The sequence below is a fragment of the Protobothrops mucrosquamatus genome, unplaced genomic scaffold (assembly GCF_001527695.2).
Source record: "Protobothrops mucrosquamatus isolate PMUCROS unplaced genomic scaffold, P.Mucros_1.0 scaffold841, whole genome shotgun sequence".
In the NCBI taxonomy this organism is placed as follows: Eukaryota; Metazoa; Chordata; class Lepidosauria; order Squamata; family Viperidae; genus Protobothrops; species Protobothrops mucrosquamatus.
In genome coordinates, this window is record NW_015387096.1 from 143645 (window position 1) to 158420 (window position 14776).

Consider the following 14776-nt stretch of genomic DNA (forward strand, 5'->3'; position numbering starts at 1 on the left):
CACTGGAATACCAACACCTGCTGATCTGTATCAACACTGGTTTAGTCTTCTTTGACTCCATCCCCCCCTCCTATGCACTGTGATGGCCCAGTGGTTAGAATGCAGTATTGCAGGCCAATTCTGCTGACTGCCAGCAGTTCGGCAGTTCAAGTCTCACCAGCTCAAGGTTGACTCAGTCTTCCATCCTTCCAAGGTGAGTAAAATGAAGGCCCAGATTGTTGGGGGCAAAATGCTGACTCTGTAAACCGCTTAGAAAGGGCTGTAAAGCACTGTGAAGTGGTATATAAGTCTAAGCGCTATTGCTATACACCCCATTCCTAGGCAGTTCCTTCCTAGATGGCTTTTGCTGGTTCTAAATCGGGTATAACTGATATTAATGTTCAGGCTGAGGTAATTTGAAAGCAGGGGTGGAGGCAGTGCTCTAGACAAGTGGCATCTGTTCTGTTTATCCAGTCACAGGGATTCATGGGGGTAACTTGGATACATGGGGAAATGAATATATGCGAGTCATGAGAACTTTATGCAAATGATGCCAGAACTCATTCTTGTCATTTTGACGTAATCGTGGCTAATTATGGATGTAGCTGCACCCAGTAGCTTCAGCAATACTCTTTATATCACCCCAAGTTCTAGAGATGATAGCAGACTTACAAAATAGCAACTGTGGCCAAAACAAAATGTTTCTAGACTTTAAAGCACTGAATAACTTTGTTTTGAATTTTTTCCCTAAAAAATTTCCCACTTTCTACTTACTCGAGATCCTCTTTCTCCTTTTAGTCCTTGTTCTCCCTGTTCGCCTGGTTCACCCTTTGGGAAAAGAAAACAGTAATGTAGATAATGTTTGTATGATAAGAAAACTGAGACTAAATGAAGATTTTCTATACTTATTTTGAAAAAAATATATGCAGAATTACAATGTACCATACTAGAGACTTACTGGTGGCCCTTGTTGTCCAACAGCACCTCTAAGTCCTGGGAGTCCGGGGTGACCCTAGAAACAAGAGAACCTATTCTTGATAAGGAAGTTTCCATTTCTTTCAAAAGTGTAAATTCTAAAATGCTACGTCATGCTTTAATTAACTGATGTTACTATGATGTAAGGAGGCAGCATCTCATTTCAGATATATCTATGTTGCAAGAGGGTGGCAGAAGTAATCAAAAGGCAAACAATGCCATTCAAAGTGGGTGTTATTACAAATACACACACATATATACATGCACAGACACATATATACATGTACACACAAAGACATTTGTTTACATTTTAGCAGACAAAACATTAGTGTCTCTTATTTCAATATAGTCTTTAAAATCTTGTATGCCATTTTGCTTGTTGATAAGTCTAAAATCTATTCTTCTAGATCAGGGGTCCCTAACACTCGGTCTGTGGACTGGTACCGGACCACGGCATGCCAGCAACCGGTCCGGACAAACAAGCAAAGCCCCATCCATGGGATGCAGGCAGCACACAAAACCATGCAGTCTCCGGTCCGTGGAAAAACCTTTCTCCACGGAACCGGTCCGTGGTGCCCAAAAGGTTGGGGACCTCTGTTCTAGATGCCTTGTGATATCTGCAAGATCTTGCTGCTTTTATTAAATGGATAGAACCCACTTTGCGGCATATGCTCTGCCCTCTTTTTCTCTGAGGGTGATGTGAAATCCAAGCCTTTTTCTAGTCCAAGTTCTGTATGACATTAACATGAATATGATATTGGCTATCAAAAGAAAAACAAAGAAGCTTTAACTTTATTCATTTCCCAGGTCCCAAATCTTTTTATTTAGTTTCCAAGTGTTCATTTTGATAAATTGATCCTGAATTCTGTTTAAGGTTTAGTTTTTATGTACGATTAGTTGCTATGTTCTCCATTTTTTTTAATAATCAATGGTGGTCCTGGATTTATTTTTAAGAGGTATTCCAATAAGTGTAAGACGGAGTCTTGCTGCGGTAAGTTCACTACAAGTAATATGCATAAAAATAGCAAAATAAGTTTTACCATGTAACCTATGTCACCAGGTTCTCCTCTCTCTCCCAGTTCACCAGTAGGACCCTAGAGAAATAACCATAAAGAATCCAGACTGTTTAAAATTTCATTTGAAATACAGTTACTGCATTTATTTATTTTTTACAAAATAGCATATCTCTGGGGGGAAAGGAAAGAAAAACAAGATGTTAGCAAATTCCAAAACACTGCAAAGCATCACTGAAATTTAATTTGTTATTAGTTCTACAGAGCTGAAAGAATATATAACCGCAAGAGTTAAAGTTCTGTCTAAAAATGCTTAGCTTTCGAATCTTTCTTGCTCAAACTTAAACATTTCAAACTGAAAATTAGATTTTACAGTAGATGCTAGAAAGTTTAAGGAAATGAGTACTCCTAATAATTTTGATTTATGTAGAACGTTAAATCAACTAAAGTGAGTCACATTATTTCATACAATATATTTCTACTGTCTAACATCCTTATATACAGCATAATATTATCTGCATACAAATGGATGGCCAGAACCTTTAATGGATTAGTTAAATCCATCCATGCATTTACTAGTTCCTATATCAGTGAGATAGCTCCTATCTCCTCAGTGTTTTCCTTTATTATTTGTAGTGCAGATCAACACGGTGCATAACTAATATTACTACTAACCTCTAGCCCATAGTCTAAGAACCATGGGCTGTATCAATAGGGTGTGGTACACATGCAACCATGCACATGCATATTTTAAAAGAAATTGTATCTGTTTATACAATGTTGACTGTAATTTTCTGGCTAAAGAAAGACCTACTGGTTCACCTAGGGGCCCAGGTGGTCCTAGCATTGAGCTGTCTTCCCCAGGGTAACCCTATAAAGAAAATAAAACCAATTGTTTATTGGTCGTGAAATCTATTTTTTTTTGTAAAATACATAAATTATACATACTTTGCTTCTTTAGTATATGTGTGTCACATACATACTAACACAAAATATTGTTCAATTTATATAATGGATTGAGTTTGTGACAGCAATCTGCAAAATAATGATTTCATAACTTTTTTTTAAAGAACTATGAAGTAACACATTCAGTTACCTACAATACAATTATATGCGTGTCTATTTGAAAGTAAATCCGATTAATATTGATGAAACTTACTCTCAATAGCATAGAATATACATGTTCTAATTTTTAAATTTTTAAAATAATTTTTAAAATTCTTTGATATAGAAAAGATCTATTTATGATATTAATAAAAAAGCTACAGCTTTGTTTTTTTTATCATTGATTAAATGTATTTTGTAAAGTCATAATTGTCTTCTACAACAGATAAAAATATTTTCAGCAACAGTTGCTTTAGTTAGCTAAATGCTAGCTTTGAGTCTGCAATACTAAATCTTTGTAAGCAGAAAAACCAGGCTTTTGATTCAGAATTCCATATGTTTTCCAAGTAAAGCTGCATTATCATTAATGTCAATGTGAGACAGTAAATTTATAGTACACCCTTTCAAAAAGCCACATTCTTTGAAGTTATATGTTCTCTTTTAATATGGAAATTTTCTCAAAGATCCACAGAAATTTATGAAGTTTTTAAAAAGGTAGGAGTTCCATATGCAACTTGGAACTACTATGCCAGCAAGCAGGGTGACCGAAATTTGCAGAAGACAAAAAATGGAAACACCAGGATCAATTTTAAAAGATTTGGGGGCTTTAAAACTCTAAATTATTTGGACCAAAGTATCTGAAGATTACTGGGAACTATATGAAAGATAGTTCCCAGTAATTAAATTTAGAAACCGTATGAACTGGTAATTGAAGCAGATGTCAGGATGATAGGTATTACAAAATTGCTCACAAATTCTTACTCTAGAAAATACAAAATTCTCTGCCTTTCAGAGAATTCTTAAGACAATTTTTATTTTAATTTATATGTTATTGTTGTTGCTCTTCATTCATAGCAGCTCTTCATTTCAAGGAGGAAATTATGTAAATTGTGTGAATTTTTTATATCATGTATCTAACTGAATTTTCTAAATACCTTGTGAGCGCAATATGGTCTAAAAGATAATTGAACTGTTATAAGGTTCTATGTTTCTGATTTATAGACCCAGTTTGATGCAGTGGTTAAGGCATTGGGCTAGAAACCAAGAAACCTAGTCCTGCTTTGGGCATGGAGCCAGATAGGTGACCTTGCGCCAGTCACTTTTTCTCAGAAAAGGAGTCTTAAAAATGACTAATCATTTCTGAAAAATCCTGCAGGGACTTGTCCAGTAGCTACAGCATATAAAGTGATAGCTTTAGACTTCCAATGAATGCTATGATACCTGCTGTAGTAGATGATTAAATGATTAAATTTATCAAATTCTTCAGTTTATGTTTTTAATGAAATGAGAAAAATTAAAGCTCATGCAACATGCAGACAAAATCTGTGAATCTTCATGGTTGCTGTCAATAAATGCAACAATTTCATCTCCTTACTTTCTCTCCTTTGGGTCCTGGAGGGCCAAGTGATCCCAGTGGACCTTGGTGACCCTAAGAAAAATATATGTCATGCAATATCTGCAGTTAAAAAAAACACACAAGTAACAAAAATACTTTTCTGCATAGAGTGATAAAAAAAACCATGCTTTGTATAATCAGAGTCACGTTGTGGCGAGATGGGAGGCAAATAAATTTAATAAATAAAATAAATCTACCGGGACAGATTTTTTTCAAGGCTGATGGAAATTGAGCAATTGGCATAAAATTACTGATGTTTAATTGTTATATTTATCTATTTACTTATCCAATTTATATAGCCACCTATCTCACCAAACAAGCTGTCAAGGTTCTGACGGACAGAGACAAATAGAGCAGAACTCCGAGGCTTGCAAATTCCTCAAAGAACATGTTTATTCGTTACAAAATATCAGCACGTCAAAAGTGAAACCAAGTCTGAAGACACACGTAACAATTCCCCAATACAAAGTTAAGAAATCCCACCCCTAAGGCTATGCAAGCAACTATGTTCCCAAATACATCTTCTTGGCAGGCTTTTCACAAAACCCCCAGCCTGCAGTCTCGGGAGCAGCCGATGACCTTGGTTCCCATGGGATAAAAGTTTATTTAAACTAGAGAAGCATCTGGCAAACCCTCCTCCCTCCATTCTAGGTATCAACCGAAAATGAGTAGGAAAAATGGCTACAGCCATGCTTATTTTTAGAGTTGACACAAGCGATTTTGGGGGGTGTACAACAAAACTAAATAGTCAATAAATACTTAAACCATAATAATTATTAATTATGAAAACATTAAAAGCATAAAAGGACTATAAAAACAGCAAGAAGAAATAGCAGAAAAAGGGATGTTAATAATTATGGAGACACCTAACTAGTTCATCCATTCCTTGGATGTCCCAGGCCTGCTGGCCTAACCAGGACTTAAGGGATTTTTGGAAGCTCGGAAGAAATGAGGCCACTCCCACCTCAGTGGAGAGAAATTCCACAGCATGGATGCCACAGCAGAAAAGCCCCACCACCTAAGGCCTGCAAAATCTAGTTCCCTTGCCGATGCTGATAAGGGTTTAAAAAAATCTAAACATTTCTGAGAAATATTCTGAAAAATTGTATGATGATTTCCACAGCTGTTTTCAAATGGATACAGTTATAACTGTAGAAAGCCAAAGATGCTTTTAAAAAGTAATGGCCAGCAATCTCAACAAGTTTAAAAAATATGGAATCAATAAACAATAGCCAATTGCTGGCCATCAACACATCAATCAACCAACAGGAAGATACCACACAAATACGACTCACAGAATAACCCAAAGCATATATTCCAATAGAAAGAAGTTCCCTGAAGATGGGCTCCAGCACAAATCCAAAAACTTGGAAGACTAGTCCCGGTGACAGACCCAGATTGGATCTTGCGACATTATCCTGGGACACGTATATTTGCTTTCATTCATTACATAACAATTATAAAATTAATGGATAGGCCCATGAACCCATTTCAGAAATGTATCATACCCTATAACCTGGAATTCCTGGTTTTCCTGATGATCCCATTGCTCCTAAATGTCCCTGTACAAGGAGAAGTAGCAATTAACACATTTTAATACTTTAATACTTTCATTAGCCAAGTTATCAGTTCACATAGTACTTCTAATTGGAAATATTCACAAAGCATGGAAATAGAGAGAATTAAGCAAATTACCTACTGGAATTAATACATTTGAAATAAGCTTAATCCTGGTTAAAACCATAAGAATACTTTTTAAAAAAGTAATACTAAACAGATTTGTAATATAGTAAATAAATATAACTGAATCAGATTATAAAAAATACAAGATGGAAATCTATTGGCCTTGTCTTAAAAAGTACATAAAATAATGTAAACATATAAAAAATGTGCTATAGAATACAAACATTCAATTTCTGGATACAATATTTCAGATATAAACAATGCTGATATATAAGCATAAATGAAGTGCATATAATAAATTAGCCCAGTAAAATATATGTCTGCCTTTAAATATGTCATTTCACAGTGTACCTGTGTACCTGTGAAAAATAATTCCGATATGACATGACCATTATGATCATGACTATCATAAAGCAGGTCAACACGTGACCAATCTGATTTTATGATCTTTTTCTTTGTAGCAGGCATTAAGCGAATCACCACAGTCCTTAAATCCAGTTGTTAGGTGAACATTGTGGCTATTAAGTGAACCCATATTTTCTATGGGGTATGAAAACTAGAAGTAAATGCTACTTCTCGGCAAAAACGTACCAATAACAATACAGATTTTGAAAATAGCTTCTATATAATAATATAAAAACTGTTACTTAAAAATAAGTTACTCAACGTTCTCACTCTTATCTACATATCATAAAAGGTGATTGACAGGGTTAACCTGTTAACTCTGTATGATGATTTATTATGGATGCTGTGAATTTTAGACAATTCACAAATCCAGACAAACCAATCAGCTTTAAATAGGCTCTTCACCTGCATCAAAGTTCATATAAAACTACAGAGGATTATAAAGCTTAAATTAATACTATACCAACCACTGGTCCTCTAGTTCCTCTTGAACCCTTTGGTCCAATTTCCCCAAGCTTGCCAGGTTCACCCATAGCTCCGATTTCTCCTGGGAAACCATGTTGACCCTTTTCCCCCTATTTGGGCGGAGAATAAAACATTACACCAATTGAAAATCACATTGAAAAGCCAATATAGGTATAGGTAGTTACTATGATCACACCTGGGACCAGAATCCAGCAAGTGGGACATCACATGACTGGTTTGCTTAATGACTGCAATCTTGGCCGTTAAGGTTGTGGGTGATCTTGTGGGTTATTAAATGCACAGAGAACCAGATAGAGCGTTGGGTGCCTTAAGGCAGTGGGGTAGGCCCTGGGAGGCCTGATGCAAGCCGTGCACAAGTGTTTCCACTCAGAAACTGAAAATCCTTCATGTGCAAGCAGGCAGGCAAGATTTCAGCTTTGTGCAAACAAGCAAGAAGATTTCAGCTCCACACAAGCAGGCAAGGAGCTGAAAACCTTCAGCAGGCAGTTCTTTCCTCCAGTTCCCAGAGATGAGAGGGAGTGTTCTTAGCAGCAACAACAGAGCTTGCACTCTTCCTTACCAACTTCCCATTGACTTTATATGGAAGCCAGCAGAGAAGACTACAAATGGTAAACACATGATTGCAGGATGCTTGACTAGTCATAAGTGAGAACAGGTTTTCAAGCATCCACATCACGATCACTTGGTCATTGAGGTTTTGATGCAATGTTTTGCAATGGTCAGAAGTTCTTTGCTGGTTGCAAAGCACCCTTTCTGAGGCCATCATTAATTTTCAACTGTTGTTAAGAGAACAATGTAAGTTAAGGACTATCTGTAATGACAAAAATTATTTGTTATTCTATTCTTAAAATTGAACAGCGGAGTGGCCTAGTGGTGAAGACGCCTGCCTTCCACTCAGAAAGTTGAGAGTTCAAACCTAGGTAGTAGCAGATAGTTTTCTTTCAGGGCGCAAAGAGAAAATATCTGCTGTGAACTCCATGAAGGCATTAGGAAGGGCATCTGGCCAGTAAATGCTCAGCTCCATTCACATGCCCCAACTCTTCCCCAAATTAAGGGATTACAGGGTTGTAAAAAGAAAAAAAATCTATTCTTAAAACTAGCACTTTTTTCTTTTTACAACCCTGTAATCCCTTAATTCAGGGTAGAATTGGAACAACAGTATGGAGCTGAGCGTTTACTGCTCGGATGCCTTTCCTGATGCCTACGTGGAATTCTTAGAAGAATCTCTGCAGCCTGAAAGAGAAGCCTCCGCCACTACCTAAAATTGAATTCTCAACCTTTTGAATGGAAGGTGAGTGTCTTCACCACTAAGCCACCATGCCACTCTATTCTTAAAAAGAGCAGTATTTTATTAACATTGAATCCTTAATGAAAAATAATTTGCTTTCTGTCCAAATTCAAGATAAAAAGAGGATGATCACTTACCTTTTTTCCTGAACGACCCCTTTGACCTGGACTTCCTTGAGTTCCCTCAGGACCCTACAGTAGTTAATATAAAGAGAGATAAATCTGGGGCCACATTTGTAGATTTAAAGATGAAGAGTTATAAAATCCACTCACTTGGTCTTGCCAGGTTTTCCATGAATCACTTTATCCAGCAGTTTTGTGTATATATTAAATAGGAGTGATGAGAGTGATGAGCCTTGAAACACCCCCCCCCCCAGGAGAGCCCTTTCCCCCATCCACACAAACTGGAAGGAGTCTCAGAAAAAAGGCAACAACCACTGCAGAACAGCGCTACCCATTCCAAGCACTCAAAGCCAGTCCAGAAGGTTATCATGGTCAATGGTGTCAAAAGCTATTGAGAGATCTTAGAAAGGCAGGGATGGATGCATCAACCTTCTCTTAAGGCTTTCAGAATCATTGATAAGTGTAACAATGCAGTATCAATATATTAACTGAGCTAGAATCCTGACTGGAAAGGGTCCAGATAATCCCCTTCCTTTCGGGCTGCCAAAAACTGTCCACTTACCATTTCCTTCATATCCCTGGGCTGTAAGGGACTAGGTGAGGGAAAACAATATGAATCTGAAAACATGGAGCTATTACTTATTCAGGTGAGTGGTTTGCAGGTTTTGGGAGATATCACTTATCTGAATGAGGTAACTCTTGTTCTAATAGATCAGTTTCATACCTTGGGAGGCCTCCAAAACACTGGTGTGAGAGAAGCTTATCTTTTACCGATAAGCCAAATGTGTCCATGGCTAGAACAAAGAGACCTAGTATTGGTGATTGAGCCACTTTTGATGGAGTTCCCTTGAAGACAATTTGGAAAGTAGAATCGGTGGTGAGCGGTGCTTCAGAAAGTGTTGCATCATCTCCGCATTGACAGTTTTCTAGGCTCAGTCCAAGCTACTTACCGTGGGTTATAAAGTCCTATGCAACTCTGTCCAAATTATTTTCAGTAGCACCAATTCCACTCAGTTCACCTTTCCCCCCCCCACCTTTACTATCTAGTGCTGAAGCACTGTTGGAAAGGTTTAGAAACATTTCTTTTTATCCAGACTGTTTAGATGCCTTTTCAAAACTGGAGTTTTAGTCATTTTTATTCTGACTGATTATTTGTAGTTGGGTAGATGAAGAATATTTTTAAATACGTGCCCACACATGTACATAGATACCAGATTGATTTACTTATCTTTTCCACTGAAACAATACAAAGTAGTCTTTGAAGCAGCAGATGGCTATTGTCTTTCTGCATTTCCAAGAATCCAATAAAACTGATCTTCCTCAATGCCAAACAGCTACGCCTAAAACTGGATTCATACTTCCTGGATAAATATATTCATAATTGTCTGCCCTTTCCCAACCATATGGCAGGATCCACACAGTAAAAGAACCACCGAAAATCTCGTATTTCGTCTTTGGGATTTTTTAAAGCTAGGTTGATGATTTTACAATAACATGCAATTCAAACTGTATTCCATTTCTCACCCACGCTACCAGATTTTCATGACCATACACAATTTTGTATCAGATAGAAACTGATGACTGCCATGTTACAAAAAACAAATACTGCAGCAAATAATAATAGAAAAATGTTTCCAGCAGATACATTTTCCTAAACAATTAATGTCTGGCTTAAAGTTGATAATTGCTTCGCAAGAAAACTCTGCTATTGAGCTTCCTTGCTACAATAAATAAATAAACAAACAAACAAAAATATGCAGCTGGATAAGCTGGTGTTTTTTTTTTTAGTTTTTCTCTGCAATAGTTTATTCAAAGCAAGCACAGCAGAATGTTTCTGGTTTTTATTAAACTCTGTCATGTCCTGAGATACCAGCCAAATTTACTGACAAACTAGATGAGGTACCACTTCAACAGTTACATATCATATGGTTGTTAAAAATCAAATGGAAAATACAGGATTGTTTCCTGGATCACAACTTTGTCTTGTTAAGTATGTGGGAGGGGGAAAACACACAGTGGTCCCATTACATATCATATGGTTGTTAAAAATCAAATGGAAAATACAGGATTGTTTCCTGGATCACAACTTTGTCTTGTTAAGTATGTGGGAGGGGGAAAACATACAGTGGTCCCATTCAACTGCTTTGTCCCCAAATGCAAGCAAACAGCACAAGTCATCTATAGAGAGTTCCTGACTGATGACCCTAATAGAACCTGGAATTTCTGTTGTAGGTCATGATGATCGTAAATCAAGGCATCCACGGGACCGACCCGATTTTAAAACATTTTTTGCAACAGTCGTTAAATGAATGTGGCGGTTGTTAAGTGAATGGGGTGGTCATTAAGCGAGTGTTGCATTGTCTGCAATGGACAGCTTTTGTTGGAAACAGGAAGTAAATGCTGGTAAAAAAAACATATGCTACAAACAACAGTAAATGCAGGCCAGTTGCCGACCACGCAAAATGCAATCATATGACACGGGGGGGAGGGGGAGAGAGAGCAATCTTCAGAACTTCAAATCCTAGTTGTTAATGCTTTTATTGGGGGGGTGTTTTCATCATAACTTTAAACATTTGTTAACCTGGTCATAAGCTGAGGACTATCTGTGCTGAAAACTCCAGCACAGGTTACCTACTATTTGAATCAACATCTAGGTTGCCTCCTCATCCAACAATTCCAACATTTTTAAGCCACTGATAACCATTTCTAATTGTTTAACTAGTGTTTCATTTAATTTGACCCTAAATCTATTTATTTTGTTATACCCTGGCTTTCCTCCAGATTAGGAAGAAACAGCAGCTGGCCCAAAGAGACTCTTGACTTCCATGGCTAAGAATGGACTTAAACCTGTTTCCAAGGTATAATTTTATAACACATTATGTTTATAACAGATTGCTATTTGGAAATAGTGGAGTAGCATGGACCAGCTCTGAGAAACTAATACCAAAAGACAAATGACTTCTTAAACCGACCATATTCTTTATTATGGAAAGTTTTATTTTGAAAATTAATTATCTTAGATAATGGGGGGGGGTGTCTTGCACATAATTGTAAGAACTGATCCATTATAATGTGTGCTTGTGTATATATCTTTTCTTATATCACTCCTATTCATATTTAATTTTAAAAGAAGCATTTTTTTAAAAAAAGAATTGTTGCCTCTCTTACTATGTTTTCTGTTTTTCACACATCCTCTGTCTGGTTTTTAATTATTCCCTGACAGCCTTTCGTCTTACGGGTGAGATATAAATGTTTTAACCAATGAACCAATCAATAATATTTCACAAAAATTAGAAATGGCCAATAGTTGATACAGTTTGTAGACAGAATCTTTATTTATAATCACTCTGACTTTTTTTTCTTTATAATAGAAAACATAAGGTGTACTTATGCATCATGTTATGTAACATACTATAATGATGACATAATCGCTAATGTTTCTTACATAAAGAAAACTCCTTATTGTGGAGGCCAAAAAAATTGTCTGGAGGAGATGTGATAAAACAATCATTTGAAGATTTCTTTAAAACCTTTTAAAGCCCTGCTTAAAGTTTTGAAGCCTAACACGTGATATGCCTGTCTTCATCTCATTCCATGCATATATTGAGTGTGATGGATTCATAGTATCTCAATCAAAAATGCAAAACCAAGAAAACTGGAATAATAAAATGAATGCTCCTGTTTTATATCTCAAGTCTTATATGACCTATATAAGTGTTGAAAATAATCTATTCCATGTTGTTATTACTATGCCAGAAAATAAAATTAATCATTGCTGTTTGAAGAGAGAACCTCATCCAAAGACAGAATTCAACTGGAATCTGCAATTTGTTTTATAATATTAGTCATGCCTTTCAAAGCTATTAAAGACAATTTCATTTGTATTAACAGGGTAGCCTTTATATAATTGTAAAAAGTTTCAAATATCTTTTTCATTATCTTTTGTTATTTTCTATTATTCAGATCATGATATTTATTTTTTGAATTTCATCCTTCCAGGTAATGCTGCAACTCTGACAGTGACTGTATTGTATGATATATTCCTATAAGTATTATGCCATCAATTTAGCAGCCCAGTTGATTTCACAGCTCATGAAAAGTGTAGTTTTATTTTATGAATCTTTGGGACACAGTTGGGTAAAATATTACGGCTAAGATTCTTCAGAACTATTGGGTTTATATTTTTGTAAAATCTATAAAAATATCTGAGTTTACTTACTGGAATGCCTCTGATTCCAGGTTCACCTGGAGGGCCAGTAAGCCCTGGAATTCCAATTTTTCCTTTTTCACCATCTTCTCCAGGAAGGCCAGGGTCTCCTAAACTGCCCTAAAGCACAGATATAAATAAAAAGCATCAAGTAGGATGGCATTAAATTACTGGACATTACATTATTCAAACAAAGGCTTGGTAAAATGTTTTCTTCAGGTAGGTCTAGAATAGGGGTAAGAACTAACACATATGAATAACAAGTATGACATCAAGAATGTCATCTGCGTGTGATATATCTGCAAAATGTACTTCAGTTTTGATGTACCTTTCATTGTAAAAGCCTTTTTTCCCCATATACTTCAAAACTGTCAATAAATAGCTCATCTGCACATAAACAGCTCAGGTAACTTAAAATGTTATGGAAGAAATAGTTGCAATGCCAATATCTCTTATGTGGCAGAGGTTTAATAATGTTAAGGATGGAAATGCAATACAAACAAGTAATGGAGTTTGCAGGAAACTAAAGGATAAATTAAAATAAAAGTTGAAAGGAATGTACAAATGAAGGAAACATGCTGCTCTGCCTTTCCTTTTCTTTCAAAAACAAGGTAGAAGCAGAGTGCACAACTTACGTTGGGTGGTGGATCACATTGGACCTTGCAGGTTCTGCTGAGGGTCATTTTAAACAGCTTTTAATTTAATTTTTAATGTTATTTTAAGGCCATGATTTTTAAAATTATTATTCGGTGGGATTTTGGTAATAGCAAAATCACGTTCAATTAAATAAAATAAAAAAGAGAAAAGGGTTTTTTGTCCTTTTTAATAGGTGGAAGAGCAAGAAAAAAAGTTATTACAACAGGTGAGTTTCAGGGACTTTTTATGCTTTTTTGGGATCTGGCAAGTTGTTGGAAACAAGTATCTTCTGGAAGTACCATCTAGTCTGGATTTGAAAAGAGGTTCTGGAAGTCTATTATCTGTCAAAATAAAGACAGGGCACTGCGGTGGAATGTTATCTTTAACCCAGTGTTTCTCAAACTCAGTCACTTGAAAATGTGCAGACTTCAACTCCCAGAATTCTCCAGCCAGCAATGTTGGCTGGGGAGTTCTGGGAATTGAAGTCTGCACATCTTCAAGTGACCAAGGTTGAGAAACACTGATTTAACTCCTTACTACTGTAACAATCTGGTTATATAAGGGATAAGCCTTCCTTACGTTTATTTCCCTTTACCTGTTAAAATAGTCTTTTGAACAGTCATCTGTATATTCACATGTAGGATTTCTCCCACCTGTAAAGAGGTCTTTTAACCTTGAACCCTGTCTACAAACTCTAGGGCAGAGGTGTCATCTTGAATTAAGACAAGAAGATTCAGGAGAACATGAACAGCCCATTCATGCATAAAACCTGCTCATTCCCACTTCATAAAAACTGCTAAAAAAATCAGGATGTTTCATAAGACATAAGGATTATAGTTCACTGTTCCTAAACAACAAAGTTCAATTTAAAACTGGATTCATTATCTAAGTTTGCCTTAATAAAAAAAAAACCCCATGTACTTCTATCTATGGGCAACTTGCAAAGTTTAACTGTCGTGGAGTTTTTTACCTACTCATGTGAAAAAGGAAACCAAATTAAAATAAGTTTATGAAAAGAGTATATAAAATATATACTGTCTCACCTGGAAATATAGGAAGATACTGTCTACAAATCAAATTATTGCTTCAGAATTGTGAGAAAGGAAACCAAGGAAGATAATGATGCTGTGTACCAGCACACAAATTGTTTATATTCTGGTTTATTAACCACAAGTCATAGTTTCAAGTGTTTTATGAATATAAAGTTTAGACTGAAGGAAAAAAAGCCTGAACTGAAAGTTGTCTTGCAATAAAGTGGAATAATACAGTTAAATCAAAGTGGAATAGTCCATGGAATAGTCTTTGAACTGGTATAAGAAGATATTGCCAGTGGAAACGATTGGACATTCACTATTGCTCATGAGAGAACCCAGACTTTGCATTTAGAAGAAATATGATTCTCTTTAGTAACTCAGAGCTTGAAAAATTCTGCCTGAAAACCTGGAGAGAGATGCTATTAATTGTTAACAAAACTGAAACAAT

General features: G+C 36.1%; 1 protein-coding gene across 1 annotated transcript in view; it reads right to left on the reverse strand.

The window, feature by feature from the left end:
• The window catches only part of COL24A1 (collagen type XXIV alpha 1 chain), a 131531-nt gene that overhangs the window by 22029 nt on the left and 94726 nt on the right, over positions 1-14776 (reverse strand). Inside the window, exons 37-45 of the mRNA XM_029284689.1 lie at positions 12671-12778; positions 8467-8520; positions 7023-7130; positions 5976-6029; positions 4447-4500; positions 2782-2838; positions 1995-2048; positions 938-991; positions 754-807 (exon numbers count right to left, since the gene is read on the reverse strand). Coding sequence (XP_029140522.1) covers positions 754-807; positions 938-991; positions 1995-2048; positions 2782-2838; positions 4447-4500; positions 5976-6029; positions 7023-7130; positions 8467-8520; positions 12671-12778 — 597 coding nt within the window. The remainder of the gene's footprint in view (positions 1-753; positions 808-937; positions 992-1994; positions 2049-2781; positions 2839-4446; positions 4501-5975; positions 6030-7022; positions 7131-8466; positions 8521-12670; positions 12779-14776) is intronic.